Raw genomic sequence first — 18,202 nt, forward strand, 5'->3', positions numbered from 1 at the left:
GACTCGCCGGTGCCCAAGATGTTGGTAGCACACCGGAATACCCATTAAAAAACCAGCGGTACCCTCTCCGTTTCATCGGTGAGCGCCACGGGATCGCTTACGTTATGAATCCCTTCGTTATCGCTTACGAGATAAATTATAAACACAAATGCACATGAAAATATAATTTTGCTTCGATAAAAAAATATTTAATAATATTGTAATCCCATAGGATAAATTCCTATGATGATGACGATGTCGTTCTGACTGATAAACCATATGGACAATCTCAATAGAGAACAACACAGGACATTATAATATCAGTATTCCCTCACTCTTATAATCCGATGGGACGGCCAATCCGTGAAAGAGTTCAGGCGCATGACCGACAACTTACACAAACGTGCTTTTAGAAGCACACTTCAAACTTCCAGACACCCAGCTGTTACTGAGAATTTTTGAACAGAAAAACCTAATAACTCTTACTCAGGATCTGCAGTCTTATATTTATTTACGATAAACCAACAAGGCAGTTACTAATAAACTCTTAAAAAATATTATAAATGCGAAAATCTCTTCGTTTCGTGGTTTGTTGCGCTGTCACGTGTTAACAACTTGTTAACAATGAAATTAAAAATAAAATTACACGCATTGAAATATGAAAAAGGACAGGGTACGTGTGTATGCGTAAGGGGGCATTCATTTATTACGTAAGACGATTTATGAAGGGAGGCGTTGACCATGTCTTATGTTTTCTTCCAAGGGGGTGGGAAGGAGTCTCGATAGTTCTTACGTAAGATCAAAAAAATGCGCAAAGTTAAAGTTATTTGAAAAAGGTTCGATTGCCGAGTTTCGCTCGGATGCGTATAGGTATAAAAGTATATTTCCATTTCCATGGCAAAAAAAAAATAAAGATTATTAAGTAACTTTGAAATTACGAATAAATATTTCAAAAAATTTATTCTTTGAAACATAAACATTAAAAGCTACCAAATGTGTACTGTACTGTATTTTTTCCTTTGGATTTTTACGTAATAAATACTAAACAATATCGTCGGCCTGCCTGTTCTTATTTTTTCTTATAATAGGGGGGGAGGGGGTAAAAAACAAGCGAAAATAGTCTTACGTAATAAATGAATGGCCCCCCGGGGTAACTAGTAATCTTTAATGAAGACGTTTTATTCGTACACCAACGGAACCCTGACACATGTAAATATTTTGTATCACGTACGCGAAGAACGCTTCGAACTTGAAATTAATAATTCTCTTTGTAATCTTTTACGACTATCGGATATATTATATCGTAACTGTTAACGTTACGTTACGATGTATTAGCAACTAGTGGGTAAATGACCGCATTGGTACCTACCAATTAGGGTACCTAATTGGTAGGTACCAATTAGATTCATCTAACCAGTAAAACTGGTTAGATTCTAGTCTATCAGTAGTTATTAGATATAATGTAACTATATACATATTTAAAATTGAAGAACAAATATTTAGATATACCTATTACATTTATTTATTTAAATACTTTATTGACCACCACAGAGTAAATGGGACAAAAGGCGGCCTTAATACCTGAATTTAAAGTCAACCTTTAGGTCAAACAGAAAACCATGAAGGCGGTTATTAATAATTGTGAATACATAACAATATACATACTACCAGTATTTAAAACGGGATATTTACCATGTTTTTTATTTTTATTTGGTGGAGCTCGATATTTCGACATTATCTACGAATGTATTGTTCACGAGACGATGTTGTCTTAAACTTTTTAAATACTGTTAGTAATAAAAATAACCATGTTAATTTAAAATCTAATATACATACTTATATAATAACAAAAAACCTTTTTTTCCATGCATAAATCTACAGTTATAAATATTTATTTTTTGTATTTTTTTTACAAGTTATACAAAATATTTATTTTTAAAACATTTAAGTAGAAAAATTTAAATAATAAAAATATTTGTTTTTGGACCTCTCTCAGGTGAAGGCCTCCACATTATACATACAACTATTAAAAAAACATATACATAAATACACATAGTATCTACAAAATAAATATTGATTATACTATCTATAGTAAAAAACATATTTATTTATTTATTTATATATAATATAAATAATAATAGTACATAATACACGATTATACATATAACCGACCTCTTGAATCGCTCGTTTATTCATGAAAACCGCATTAAAATCCGTTGCGTTGTTTAAAAGTTGTGATCGTACAGATGGCGGAAAGTGATTTTATTTTATTCTGCGTAGACCGTAGACACCGAGCATACAAGTCATCGCGCCGAGTCTGTTTCTGAACGTGTTAGAGTTTTTATAGAGACTCAATACATTATGTCAGGATATTTTAAGATAATTTCTTTATTATTTTATTATATTTTAAGGTTATAAGACAATAAAAGATTATACATGAAACACAAATATTTATTTAGCCATTATAATAGCTGTAGTAAACGTAATATTGTATCAATTAATAATTACAATAAAACCAATCACCTTAATCAAAATATACTTTATTCAAGTAGGCTTTTACAAGCACTTTTGAATCGTCATTTAACAAACTATTTAAAGTAAAGCTACCACCGGTTCGGAATGTAGATTCTACCGAGAAGAACCGGCAAGAAACTCAGTAGTTACTCTTTTTCAACATCTAAAAATACAGTTATGTTAGTTAAATACAATTATATATGTATGTTATGTCTCCTGCCTGGAAGTCAACGAGCATTAACTCCGCGCTTTTTTATCATCTATATACTCTTGTATCGAATAATATGCCTTCTTTACCAATGTATATTTTACATTTGACTTGAATCTATGAAACGGCAAAGTTAAAAATGTCTGCGGAATTTTATTATAGAAACGGATACCTTGCCCCAAGGATGACATCCCAAGCGTTCAATTTGTGAGACCAAATGTATGTAGGTATATGTTACCGTAAGATTACGAACATCGTTAGATTACAATCTATCTCGTCAGATTGTGAAAAATAATGCGTTAAATTACAATCATATTTCACGGTTCACAATATTTCGACAGTTTACATTCTAACGAGATAGATTGTAATCTAACGATGTTTGTAATCTTACGGTGACATATATATAACACTTTTCCTATTTATTATATATTATAATTAAAATGAATGAAAAAAAATCAGTGAGGGCCACGTTTTCCAAGAATACGACTAGATTGAAGTCCAGCGAAGATCTGCTGATGTTCATTAAAAATATAAAACGCCAAAATGTTTTAAAGTAGAATGTAAAAAAGGCACGGGCAGCTGGGATGTTGTTAAATTAAATTAAAATAGCACGTACAGCCCTTGAACTGCAGTCGTGCCTCATTGTTGACCGATCCGATTATAAGTGTGTTTGCGTTACATCTTCTACGCAGTTCGCTTGTCTTCGTGTGATCGAAGTCCGTTCGGATATCATCGACTAGACTTTTGCGCATTGCAATACCAAAAATTGTATCAGTCCAAGATACATTTTTCGATTTGCGATAAAGCGTTAACTATTAATTAAAAAATATATGTATTAGGGCAAAATTAATGAGCTTTATGCTTTGTTTTTATTTTTGAAAATATATAAAACGTAGTGAGATTACTATATATACTCGTGTAATAATAGTATCTCAAAATAAACCAACATCTACGATCCTTTTTCTTAAATTACAAGATTTTAAAATATTCAATTGTCAAAGTTGAAGTTAACGTATCCAAAACCATCAGTTTTACTCTAAACTTTGGCTAACTTTTGGGAAGGTCGTGGACATTACTCATTCCTTAAGAATTGCCCACTGGACCACCACAAACGATATATGTGCTCTGAACCTGAGAAACATCCAGAAAAAGGAATACTATGCTCGTTTGAACGTATCAACAGCGAATGACATCCGTGTGTGATATGTCATATCTATATGGCTCCAGTTTCCTCAATAGTATTAGCGCACCTGTTGTTTCTCGTGAGACACACGTGTCAAGAAGCATCACGGTTTCGCTGGTTTGGAGCAACTCGAGTGGAGGTTTTTTTTATTTATCAAATTAATTTGAACATTTTCATTCTTGTCCGTCAGGTTTGTCAATAATATGGATTTTGTATCAGTAACACTTCAAATAAGTATTAGTTATATTATTACAATTCGACTATGACTAGATGTCTAAACATATATTACATTATATATAAAATATCGGAATCTATGTTGTCAGGACTCCTCTCTTGTGGAGGCCTCAGGATAGTATAAATAGTCTTATCGAATCGAATCAGAAAATTGATGACGTTCCGTGCTGCCCGCGGCTTTTGGTTGATAACAGAACGTCCTAATGGACACAGTCTGATATTACTAAATATAAAGAATATTTATTTTTCTGACACGTTTCTAGCACGGTCAGGGTATGTAGACACCGTTACGCCTCTGTCTTTACGACATGGTCTATTATATTTAAGTAGTTGCAGAGAAAATTACTAACCAGACGCTTTCTAAACAAGCATTGCGAGAGCTGTAAAATTGGAACATATCTTTTTCGGACCTTGTGAATTATTTATGATTGTTTTTAAGTACAAGTTGTGTCCGCAGCTTCGATCTCGTCGAACCCAGTTCCTATAACAGTACATACATACGTAAACCCGGACAATATTTGTAAAATATATGTATATATACATATTATGTTAGAAAATTATATAGATAGATAAAATAGCGTGGAGTTTATTAGCTTAAAGGGAGGATTTTGTAAATAAAATATCATAAAAGAGTAACTACTGAGTTTCTTGCCGATTCTTTCCTTTATTGCGAACTTTATGTTGAATGGAATTTTGTAAAATTACGATTCAAAAGTGCTTTTAAAAGCCTACTCGAATAAAATAGCATTCAAATGGTAAAAACGTTTTATTAAAATCGGTTAAGTAGCTTCAGAATATATCGATTCAAGCATAAATATTTATTATCTGTGTATTAACGTACTAAGTTTTGCTGACGATGTTTAATAATAAAGAATGTCGAAGCTGACTCCACCAAGTGTACAAGCCGTAAATACATATTTGCAGAGATCTTAAACATACCCTTTTATGGATATTTATTCCATTTAAGAATTGTTAGTTGTACTTAAGTAATTGCACTACGAATGTAGTACGTTATTTTACGTTTACATAAGTCATAGCATTGTTTGATAATATACAACCATTACCGTCTTTACCATAGGGCACAGGGCCCCCATCCTGAGAGGGCCTCGTAGAACCAAAAATTTCTTTCACACGTTTGTTCTCACGTTGACTGCTATGTATATTTTCGAATATGATATATTTGCAAGAACTAACATATTTACCAAAAAAGGCTATAAAATAGCCATAAGATTGTACAACCAATCAGATTCCTACGAATATACGAAAATTACCGCACCGTTTATTTGAAACTATACTTAAGGCCTGGCCCAAATCAAATTATTTGTGCAAGGTAGTATATATCTACCAAAAGGGCCCTAAATTCATGGGCGCCCAAGGGCCCCAGCATAGCTTGAGACGGCTCTGTATACAACCCGTCCCGACTTCGTTAGAGTATCTATATATACATTTTATTGAATATCAGGATTATTCATGATAAGTGGGCGTATATTTAAACTATTCAGTAAGTTTTTAAATTAACAAATCAACTATACAAATTTACTAAAGTTATCAATATCGTTTCGTTAATATATCATATAAATCACTGAATCTACTACAAAGGAACAAAGATAATGTCGGAAATTAGCGATAGACGCATACGTGGTGCGCGGGAATTCTTGAATGTAACCGTCGATCCAAGATGGCCGCCAACTACCCTCGACGCGGCGCTTCACTAGAGTGCCTGTACCATTGACACTCTTTTCCGACCAGTAAATAAACAAGATGGAGCACCATGCGCCTTCGTTTAAGATATAAAATATTTCTCGAGATTTTAACCAATGAGAGATCTTGAGATTTTAACCTAAAATATAAATTGATCATTGTTATGGCGATAGGTTAAACATGGTATTGCTTTGTGCAAGCCTGTCTGAGTAGATACTGTTTTGAGGTTCTAATAGAAAAGGTTATTAGGTTTTTCCGTCGAATTTTTTTCAGTAATCGTGTCGAATATAACGTCCCATGAGAGTGAGGGAGAAGAAAGAGAACCTGTCTCACATAGTTTTGCACTATACTATGTCCTGCGTAGTTAATCTCCATAGAGATTGGCTGCAGGGCCGAATCCTAAATTTAGAGGGCCCTGGGCTAACACTACTTAGGGGCCCACCTAAGACATATCTGAACGTAGACTTGAATTAAATTAATTGAATGGGTTTGATTAATCGCAGGACTCGCACGGCTGCAAACCATACGATCTGTTTCATTTAATAAAGTAATGGATTCTTTTGCATTATATATTATATCGTATAGTCTATTTTTGACTTTGACTTGACTTAGCTGGTCCCCTTGAATCCACGGCGCCCTGGGCTGAAGTCCAAAAAGCCATATGGTAGATCCGGCCCTGACTGGCTGTGGCCGAAATCGGTCACGACGAAATCATTATCAAGACAAATACGTTACGACCTACATGGGTTATAGTTCGTGTAGTTTCGTGATGTTCGATAGTTTGTAATCTTTCTCAATAAATGGACTATACGATAAAGAAACCTCTTTAAATCTCAAACGAACTCATAGGTCCTGAGATCTGCCATTACAAACAGACTCTTCCGTTACATACATTATCAAAGACATCAGACAGGATTGCGAAGGGGACGCGATGCACATTTCTAATGAACCCCTCGAGATTGTTGCGATGGTACACGAGGATAACTCGTTCTGAATGTTGATACCGGGTAGGACAAAATTTAGACATTTAAAAAAAACCTACATCTATTTTTAAATAATATCAATATATCACTTTTTATATAGCACAATATTATGTTCACAGGTCTAAAATGGTCGCGCGACCAAAGTCGCCAGTCGGCGCGCTGGTGCCACAGTTCTATGCAGGGAGGGACATCTTCATCACCGGCGCAACTGGCTTCATGGGCAAAGTGAGTCTATGAGAATATTTAAAACGCCGTGTAGAAAACCTGCATAAGGATTTTAATCTACCACATGTCTAAGCTTGGTTGTCAATTACCACAAAACCTTTCGAAATAAAAATGGAGGCATTTGCTTGAGGCTCACTCGTATAAATAAACCTTAATTTCAAATCTCTAACTCATAACAAATTAGTTAAATATCGTTTACAAAATTATTCATAATTTATTGCTCATGCTCTGTCACGGCCAACCTGCTGAGCCGAATTCGATGGAATTTGATATGAAGCAAGATTGAAATCCAAGAAAGGCGCGGTCGACAAAATAAGCTACAAAGTGTCAAATATATTTTCCAAAACCTGTACACTATATGCAGGATATCTTTATATCAAATTTTATAACGACCGGCTATATTATATAGAAAGGCAGAGATACATTCGCTTTAATAATAAGAAGAAGAATGAAATCTTCGTATTAATATTCAACCTCGTCCACGAAATCAATTACAAATGACAATACAATAAATTATTTAAAGAAAACAATAATCAATAAAAATTATTTGACGTTAAACGTCGTGTGACCGCTGAATAATATCGCACATCGATTTCATGGAGTGTTATTCTCTGATAACTCGAGTCGACGTAGAACTCGATCGAGAAATGTCACAAGGCGGCAATACTTTATCGACGAAATTAAAAACTTCATTCAAATAATTTTCGAGATTATTCCAAGAACCAGCAAGACTCGTTTTAATCAATCAAAAGATATCCACGTAATAATCATCATACACTCTAACTATGTTTATAACTACGAAATGTCTGCGTAAAATTCTATTTCAAAATATTCTTTATTCAAGTAGGCTTTTGAATCGTTATTTTACAGAACTCCTTAGTGCTGTATCACACAATGCTAGTCTGTGTTTGTATTTTTTGTTTATTTTATGAATATGTTCATATTAAGTTTCAATGGGACCTGTTTAGTTTAGTCTTGTTTTCATATTTATAATATTAGTATATATTAAGTTTGAACTGTTACTTTATTATTAAATACTAGGCCACTCTAAGTCGGCTTTCGAGACATCACGATCGAGACCGATCGACGAGTGTCAATGTTTCTCATAGAATAGGATTTTCTCGCATTTGCCTTCAAAATAAGCATACATTTTGTTCAGTGGAATTTTCCTTGAAACATGGCTTGTATTTCTAGACTAGCTGCTAGTCCCAGCTTCGTCCGGATAAAATCCATAATCAGAAATCGGTCAAGTTTATCAGCTGCAAAAGAACTGTCCCATTTATTTACAATATTCCAGCTCGAGACTCCCTTCGGGATGTTATTAGCAGTGTCTACATACAGTTGCGTAACAATATCTTCACAACAATACTAATTATAAGTATAAATAATATTATTGATCGTTTTAAATGTCACAAAACCCCTTTGTATAAACATCAAGTTTTCCGTTACACAGTCATCCTTCCTTTGCCACGGAATGCGGTTCTCCATATTCCCCAGTTGTCTTAACACCAATGCAGCTTAGATACTGCGTACATACATGCATATATAATTGTATTTAACTAACATGATTGTATTTTTCGATGTCGAAAAAGAGTAACTGAGTTTCTTGCCGGTTCTTCGTAGAATCTACATTCCGCAACTATGCAGTGGTAGCTTTACATAATACAGTTTGTTAAATGACGATTCAAAAGTACTTGTAAAGCCTCGAATAAAGTATATTTTGATTTTGATAAGTATGAACTCACTTAATATCTCAGTCGTGAAAGGTCGTAAGCCTAACAAGTGACACGCTACTTTGATACGTATATACTTTCATTGATATAATAATTATAGGGCATTAATGTCGGCTGTCAATCTTTGACATTTATCGATCGCGTTTTTATGACCTATTAATAAATAGATCACATGATAAAATATAGTTAAGTTAAGAAATATAGTCGAAACGATAAAGAGCTTAGAGTTTGTATTTGTTGATTTAAATGTAGGATAAAGTCAGCCCTGTATTTAGAGGTGGGGTTACATCCTCGGGGTCGCTCGTAATATATTTTTTATAACAATGAACATCCCAATACTGAATGAACGAATGAATGAATGAACTTTCCAAACCGGAGGTAGCTTGATAAATTTTACAACTTGATCAATCCACATTCACAAGTGCTTGCAAAAGGCCTACTTGAATAAATAATGATTTTTATTGTACACCACACAGATAAATAAAAATAAATATAACATAGATTTGGCCTTAATTGAACAGGCGCACAATTTTGTGACCTTATCGCTACATAGCGATCTCTTCCAGGCAAACAACGGTGTAGGACAGTCATAGAATTTGAGGTGGGTGGTGCTGTAATAATAAATAAAATAACATGAATTTATTATTAAAACTATGAAATAAATGTGAATATAGAATACACAAATTATATATCAATTAATAAATTATATTATCAATACATATAAAATAAAAGTATATAATCTAAATATACATATACATCTAAATACAATGAGTAAGAATATATACGATGTCTTCAAACATAACGAGAAATCATTGACGTAAAGGCATTTTAGACAAAAAGTGATTTTTTACGAGTTTTTTAAAAATATATATGGAGTTGGCCTGAATTGTAAATATTTTTTATAAAAAATTGCCTTATGTTCGGCATCCTCAAAATCAATTTCTGCGTCGAACGAAGGTGTTCTCCGGGTTTTCCTAAAAAATATAAATGTATCCTTCAGGTAAGGGGGAGTAACAGGGTGAAACAACACACATTAAAGAATAGACAGGATATGCATGCTCCGACGAAGTCTAATGGGTAGCCAATTGAGACGAGAACGAAATTGTAATAATATTTTTATCGTAAATTTTAATTGATTTTTTACTTTTAAATAATACTATGTTAGCCCCCATTATAAATACAGCCGTAATTTATTTTATTAAAATCTTGTGGCTTAATACATCAGTCCCATGTAACATAATACATTTAAAAAAAAAGCTACTAAAAGTCACGGAGGCTTAAGTTTTCTTATGGCGCGAAGTTTGGGTGCTACGGATATCCTATTTATAGAAAAAATCCGTTTATTTAGTTTTTGTTATTAATTATTTCGAGAAGAGAAACCTTTTTCTTTTAAGACAAAAGTATTCTATCTGTAATAATATATTACAAAAAGGAGGCTCAGGTGGATGGTACCTTGTTATTACTACAATAAAAAAAAAACATGCGTTCAATCTCGTAGCCAACAGGGCACAGATTATTTCAATGAGAGCCAAATAAAAAAATAAAAAACAGATTATTCCGCCAATGTCACTTAGGATTGAGAAGACGAAGAACAAAAACAATTCATTTTTTAAGATTATAATAGGAACTATTCCCTTGTGAATCTTTACTAGAACAAAATAACATAAAGATTTAAAAAAAAGTTAAATTATAAATATTTATTAGTATTCTAAACTATGTGTAATAAATTATGATACTCAAGTAATTTTCACAGCTTAATTTTATTACATTTAATATATATATATATACACATATATATTATTTACATAAGAATGAACATTGTTGACAAACACGCGTTATTGTTTTTTTTTTTGTAAGTTTGACATAATGCGTTGTCATGTGCAGTGTGAAGGTTAAGTTTGAATGTTTTATTTCAACTAGTGGGTCTCCCGCGAAACTTCGCGTTTATTCAAAAGATTTTCTAGGATTATCGAAACCTATGACAGGTTTTGTTTTGATTTAATTTCATTGTAAACTGCGCAACTGACATTTGGCGCCAAAATGATGAGACCTCTTTTAAATGTTTTTTTTTTTTTTTTTAATATCAATTAGTTCACTTACAATTGTATAGTTTGTTGGAAACGATTTGTTATTTTGTTTACGTTTTTAATTTTTTTTTCTAATACATCCATTGCGCGCTCTCTAACCGGCCGGTAACTTATTTCAAAGGAAATTATTTGTTAGTTTGTAACAATTTAGTAAAATGCCATCAAGAACCCTCTTTAATTTTCTGCACATCTACGGTGAAGCTCTTCGAAATGAGACCATAACTCGGACAAAATCGGCTTACTTATTAAGATATTAAGATTAATATGTACTTGTAACATCTTTTCTACTCTAATTCTCTAAATTAACTTTAACTATGACAAAACTCACGTTGCATCGCGCAATATGCTTTAAAATGGTTACAAAGATTTTTCTTTAGCAAATACAAATTCTTTTTTTTTTATTTGGACTAAGGTACAATGATACTCTTACACATTTTTTTTATTCTTTTGTTATTTATATATTTATTATAAGCTAAATCACAATACAGTATATAAAATATTACTACTGGGATAAGACCTCCTCTTCTTTAGGGAGAAGTTATGGAGCTTACTGCCGCTCCCAGAGCCCTCTCAAGCTATGCTGGGGCCCTTGGACACCCATGAATTTGGGGCCCTTTTGCTAGATATTTTTTGGTTTAATTTGGTAAATTGTTGGTTCTTCGGGGCCCTCTCAGGAAGGGGGCCCTGGGACGTGCCCCATGTGACTTATGGTAAAAACGGTAATGGCTGCTCCTGTGTTAATACAACGATATTAAAAAAAAACGAATATGTAAGAAAAAAGTTTAATTTCGAAAGAAAATGAATAAATACCTACACGACTAATTTTAAATACAAAACCTGACCTCGGCATATTTATATTAACCGGAAGATAACTTTGACTAACTATTTAAGGAAAGGAAATCATTAACACTCATAATTACATACTACAATACAATCATCAAGATTCAATTCAATGTTCGTAGCATCCGAATATTGGGTGAAAGGTCACAGCGAGGTCATTGCGATCTTTCCCTGTAGGTCAGTTGTATGCACCTTTATCGCGGTACTAACTTTTAACTGCGTCGTATACAATAATACGAAACAGTAATTTAATTTATGTGATAAATATAAACCGTGCTATTAAAGTTTTATTAATAACGTTATGACATTTGACTGATTGATTATTTTAGCTCGTAAACAATGCCTTAAATACAAAATGGCGGCTACGTTAAGATGGAGTTAGGTCGCCATTTTGAATTTAAAGTTTTAAAGTGGATTTGTTTCTGTCACGTCTTAACAACTCAACTGGACTCAAGTTGTCAGGGGTAAAGAAAACATAACTGACATTCTCGCACTCCTTTTCACGTTAAAAGACTATTTATAGATAAAAGTTAAAAATAGTATTCGTTGATTTTCATTGGGGATATGTTATTTTGTTAATAACTAATAAATGTTGCCCGCGCCTTCGTTCGCATTTTGTTTTTCTAAGCTGGAACACAACAATACGAAAATTGCCGTTTGGCGGTAGATGATATGGTGAGTGTGTACCTACCCCGACGGCAAGCATAAAACCCTACCAACAAGTAAAACACAATTATAGTAACAGCATTACATTTTCTTTACATTAACAGCCTGTAAATTTTCCACTGTTGGGTAAGGCCTCCTCTCCCTTTGAGGAGAAGGTTTGGAACATATTCCACCACGCTGCTCCAGTGCGGAATGGTGGAATACACATGTGGAAGAATTTCGTTGAAATTAGACACATGCATGTTTCCTCACGATGTTTTCCTACACCGCCGAGCACGAGATGAATTATAAACACAAATTAAGCACATGAAAATTCAGTGATGCTTGCCTGGGTTTGAACCCGAAATCATTGGTTAAGATGCCCGCGTTCTAACCACTGGACTTACCTTGTACTGTTTCCTGTTCAGGTATTGATTGAGCGTCTGCTTTCTACGTGCCCTGATGTTGGACGGCTCCATCTGCTGATGAGGCCGAAGAAAGGAGAAACACCAGAGAAGAGATTAATGAAACTGAAGCAGTCACAGGTCAGTATAGAACATTCTTATCCCCAATAACAAGGATATATCTTTACTTAATGGGGTGTTTTAAACTATGTACTCATTAGCGCGGCATGTCGTGCGTTTTAGTTTTCTTTGGCGACGCGTATTGTAAAAATCGCTTGCCGACCTGCAGATAAATACAGGTGCACTTTTTATTCCCTTCTAATCCATTCGGGTGACAAATCCTACACGACCGGAAGGAGTTCAGGCACCTGAAGCTGCATTTCCGTTATCAACCCCGAGTTCTAGACAGAAAAACCCCATTACTTTCCATATCCAGGGTTCTTATCCATGATCTGAATCACCAGTGTGTATGCTACATACTTGAGCAAGGAAGCAGTCAATTTATTATATACTTGCCTCGTTTTTAGGTCATAGGATTCAACCCTAATATTCGAATATAATAAATAGAAGTCACTTCCGTTCTACTTATTAATAATAAGTTTTTATTTATTGTAATTTAGAAAACACTATTTCAGTCTGTTTTTTATTTTCGCTTGAAACGCATTTATTCTTTCTCCCACGTGAAGGGGTATGATTTGCTCAATGCTACCGAGTGTGCCAGATTATCCACTAGAAACCGTCGTTCACGCCGTCGTCGTGGGCCGGCCTATATCTGATCCATATGGTTGCTCGGGGTCACTATCCTTGTCTCCTTTTAACGGGCGGCTCGTAAATAAAGATAGTATTCGTTGATCTTCATTAGGGATAAATTATTTTATTGATAACTAGTTGTTGCTCGTGCCTTTGCTCGTGTTTTAGGGATTGATCGTCAGGTCTTATCTAATGAAAAAGCCTGTGTTCTTCCTTGAAGTTCAAGCTTCCTTCGTACCGAATTTCATCAAATTCAATTCAGTGGTTTGACCGTAAAAGAGCAACAGACAGACAAAGATACTTTTACATTTCATCGCATTTGTTTGAGGCTTTTAATCACAATACATTCATAGGATTCAATTACTGTTGGCACGATATAATTTCTCGGATTTTTCTACCAAATACAGATAAAATTGTATCGTTAACGTATATTTATACTAATTTGTCTGCTTATACAGGTGTTCGATATAATCCGTCAACAGAACCCGTCCCAGCTGGACAAGTTGTCGTTTATACAGGGCGACGTAGCACAGCCAGGACTTGGAATCGCAAATGAATATCTTAAACAGCTCCAGGAGGTATTTTATCTAAATTTGATTTAATTGTTAACTTATCTGTGAAATTCATCATAGTTGATACCATCTCTAACATATGTATGCCAATAATATTTACATTAGGGAATAAGAAATAGTTTTATATATAAAAAAAAACCAGCTACTGTATAAATCCCATTGTTTCCTTTGATCCCAGAAAGCGTTCATGCCTTTGTCACTAAATTAAAAAAAAATGTTAAAGACATCGTGTGTACGAAAGGTTTTTATACAATTAGTGAGTTTACGGTTGATAACACACCTTGGGAATGAAACGATCACCTCCTGGCTATTTCTTTTCATATCGAATATTGTAAATAATAAATATAACAAAAAAAGACCGGTTCTTTCGCCGGTTCTTCTTAGGTCAGGTGTTTTCTTTTCCGAACCGGTTGTAGTGTTTGACAAGTTTAATACTTCCATAACATAAACATAATCAGCCTGTAAATTTCCCACTGCTGGGCTAAAGCCTCCTCTCCCGTTGAGGAGAAGGTATGGAGCATATTCCACCACGCTGCTCCAATGCGGGTTGGTGGAATACACATGTGGCAGAATTTCGTTGAAATTAGACACATGCAGGTTTCCTCACGATGTTTTCCTTCACCGCCGAGCACGAGATGAATTATAAACACAAATTAAGCACATGAAAACTCAGTGGTGCCTGCCTGGGTTTGAACCCGAAATCATCGGTTAAGATGCACGCGTTCTAACCACTGGGCCATCTCGGCTTAATACTTCCAGCATTCTCCATACTAATTCGACAAACTCAATTGTCTGTGATACGACATTAACGAACGAGATTCTTTCAGGTATCAGTGGTGTTCCATTCAGCCGCGACCCTGAAATTCGACGAACCCTTACCAAGTGCCGTGGAACAGAATGTGCTCTCCGTGATGCGGCTTATGGATATATGTGACACTCTGCCCAATCTTCAGGTAGAATTGTTTTCAAAAACCTTTAAATAATGTTGCAAATAACACAATTCTAATAACCAATTTTATCTCGTATCATTGACTTATTCTCAAACATTGCTATTTATTTCATTTTATCTGTAATTGTTCCCTTTAAAAAGGTCTACAAAAAAAGTCCACGATAATATGTGACTATCCCTTAGGGATAACCCACAATAACCATTTTTTGTCCTTTATACGAAGCAGTCTGATAAAACTGTACAAGGATATTGCAGTTGATGACAAGAACATGAAACACTCGCTTGTCACGTCAATAGTCTAAATTTAAAGCGGCTGAAACTGCTGAGCGTAGCTGCTTCATCTTTACATAGTATAAAACAAAGTCGCTTCCCGCTATGAGTCTGTCCCTGTGATCCCTAGATCTTTACAACTACTCAACGGATTTTGATGCAGTTTTTTTTTAATAGATGGACTGATTCAAGAGGAATGTTTGTATGTATAATAGATGCATAATATAAAAATAATAGTAGAGAAATACTGATAATTTTAGAGATTTCTAATGTGATGCCGTAAATAATCTTTTTTTTTTGCGCTTTCATTGCAAACGCTGGCTGAACCCTACGAGTTAGATCAACTACAAAAAAGTCCGCGATGGTATATGTCTCGTAGGGATAACTCACAGTAACAATTTTTTATCCCTTACTTTTAACGAGAAATAATGGTTTATTTACGAAGCAATTTGAAGCAACACAGCATTAATTCTTATCCAATTAAGTACCTTAAATACATTGTGCATTTAATAAAGATCAATATGGCCCTTTTCGGAGATAGAACAGATTTAAAATGCAGGGACATAGCGGTTTGTATTAACCAATGACAAAAAAGCTGTGAACGAAAATATTCTGTAGTATATTTTGTATCAGCATTACACCGAAAGCCGGCGCGGGCTAGTTTAATATAGGGAACTAATTGTTTGAGCTGTTATTTAAATATTCGAGATGTTATTATGATCTGTTTAAAAAACATATTAATTGCTGTTATAGTTGATTAATTATTGCGACAGTAAAACATGGACGGTGATAAAAAGTCAATTAGTCGAATATTTTATCATAAAATGTCAATTCTATATTCATTGATCCATTTCATTAGTTTTTACACATTTTTGTTTGATTTACTGCTTAGTTTTGACTGCTGAACTAGTTATTAAACGTGCTATTTATAATTTTTAACTTACCAAAACCGATATTTACAACTGCCTCTTTAAATCAGTTTACCTTTAATATATTGCTTATCAATAGCGAAAACAACTTCGTTCGACTTTGTTCTTCGTGGGTCTCCCACGAACCTTCTCATTTTTTTTTTCAAATATTTACATACAATTTGCTTAATCCCCAGGCCCTCGTACATGTGTCGACAGCGTATTGTAATCCGGAGCTGAACGTCATTGAAGAGAAGGTGTACCCGGCTCCTGCTCCATTGCCTCGTCTTCTAGCGTTGGTTGAAGCTGTTCCAGCCCCCCTACTGGCTAATATAACTCCTCAGTAAGTCGATTTTATATTATATAATTAGCTAGTTGCCGCTCGCGGATTTATTCGCGTTTTAAGAGTTTATTGTCAGGTTTAAGACATAAAACTATTCTTCTTTGCAGATACATTAAGCCTAAACCAAATACGTATACATTCACAAAGGCGATGGCTGAGGAAGCAGTCCGCAGTCGTGTTAACAGGAGCTACCCGATCGCCATCTTCAGACCAACTATCGGTAAACATTATATAAATGTAACAGCTACAGGCTACCCCTTCTTCTTCGATATGCTCTTGGCAGAGCTCTCGTGGTCCTCGTGGAGGCTGATATTACTAATGTTAGAACATCTCCCCCTGTCAGTTATCCCAGTGCATTTATATAAAGGTCTCCTGGAGATATAATTTGGTCAGTTTATCGTATCGGCGTCCGACCGCGATGTCTGATGCTTTCAACTCTTAAAAGACAAGATGCTCAATTGAGTTAGAGTCTTTCTCGAGACTTGATCGAAGAATTTCATCAGGCAGTCCATGATCGATATCGAGTTCTTCGGTTAGTTCTGAACTCGGTAAGACTTGAAGCATTCTCCCGAACCAATACTCTATTAAACAAGTGCCTTTATTAAACTTATGATTTGAATTATTAATAGCAATCAGCGGTCACTATGTGATCGTCGAATGTGCCTTATTATTTTAATACCAATTATGAATATTTTTTAGATCTTTATTTATAAAGAGCTGTTTTGATTGTGTATAAGTTTGTCGAGTGCCTTGTTGTATTCGAACGTCCAATATATGTTTACATAGTATTTCAACGTCGTCACCATCTTATAATTTCACTAACGTCTTGCCTTTTAAATATAACCGTTAGACGAAAATATAAGTAATGGCAATCTTGCAACCCGTCCTGCACAATTAACCCTGATTGACTGATAACTATCAATGGACTTCATACAATAGTTTTGGTTAAATTTTAAAACACGACTGTGAAAAGTAGCATTATTGGTATTTTAGAAAATGATTTACTACTACTAATAATAATACTACGCTATAATAAATTCGAAATTAACTCAGTCACCTAACCTGAACCGATTTAGATGATATCGGCAGAGATAGGATTTTAGTCTATAGTTTTAATTCACTTTTCGAGGGAATAAAATGAGGTTTGTGCGTTATAGGAAAAGCTCTATTTCGCGTAATAAATAAATATTTAAGATTTTCAATTATTTTTATTACTACAAGTATTTAAAACGGAATATTTACCATGATTTTTATTTGATGGAGCTCGATATTTCGACATTATCTACGAATGTCTTGTTCACGAGAACTTGAAACATGGTAGCTATCCCGTTTTAAATACTTGTAGTAATAAATATTTAATTGAGTTTTATATAGTCCGTTCTGTTCAAATATCTTCTGCCATCTTTCGGGCAATTACGACTTGCGAAGGGGGCGTTCACAAGTGGTAAATAATTTAATAGTTCGTCATCATATAACATATCTTATTAACTATTGTATTCGTGTACATGTATCCTAAGAATCAGGGGAATGTAGCCATACTAGATTACCGAGCCAAACATGGAAACTTATATATTATTTTTATAGTTATATGTGCACTGGCATCCTGATATATATGCTAATATATAGTTTAAGAGAATATATGCTAATATCTGTTTAAAGGCGCTGATCTCAGGA

General features: G+C 34.3%; 1 protein-coding gene across 2 annotated transcripts in view; it reads left to right on the plus strand.

Moving 5' to 3' along the window:
- The window catches only part of LOC113391574 (putative fatty acyl-CoA reductase CG5065), a 48,257-nt gene that overhangs the window by 25,995 nt on the left and 4,060 nt on the right, over positions 1–18,202 (plus strand). For both annotated transcript variants that reach the window (XM_026627570.2, XM_064220023.1), the window contains exons 2-7: positions 6,922–7,027; positions 12,761–12,877; positions 13,945–14,064; positions 14,886–15,011; positions 16,383–16,528; positions 16,636–16,748. In XM_026627570.2, coding sequence (XP_026483355.1) covers positions 6,929–7,027; positions 12,761–12,877; positions 13,945–14,064; positions 14,886–15,011; positions 16,383–16,528; positions 16,636–16,748 — 721 coding nt within the window. In that variant the 5' untranslated portion in view covers positions 6,922–6,928. The remainder of the gene's footprint in view (positions 1–6,921; positions 7,028–12,760; positions 12,878–13,944; positions 14,065–14,885; positions 15,012–16,382; positions 16,529–16,635; positions 16,749–18,202) is intronic.

The sequence above is a fragment of the Vanessa tameamea genome, chromosome 30, assembly GCF_037043105.1.
Source record: "Vanessa tameamea isolate UH-Manoa-2023 chromosome 30, ilVanTame1 primary haplotype, whole genome shotgun sequence".
NCBI lineage: Eukaryota > Metazoa > Arthropoda > Insecta > Lepidoptera > Nymphalidae > Vanessa > Vanessa tameamea.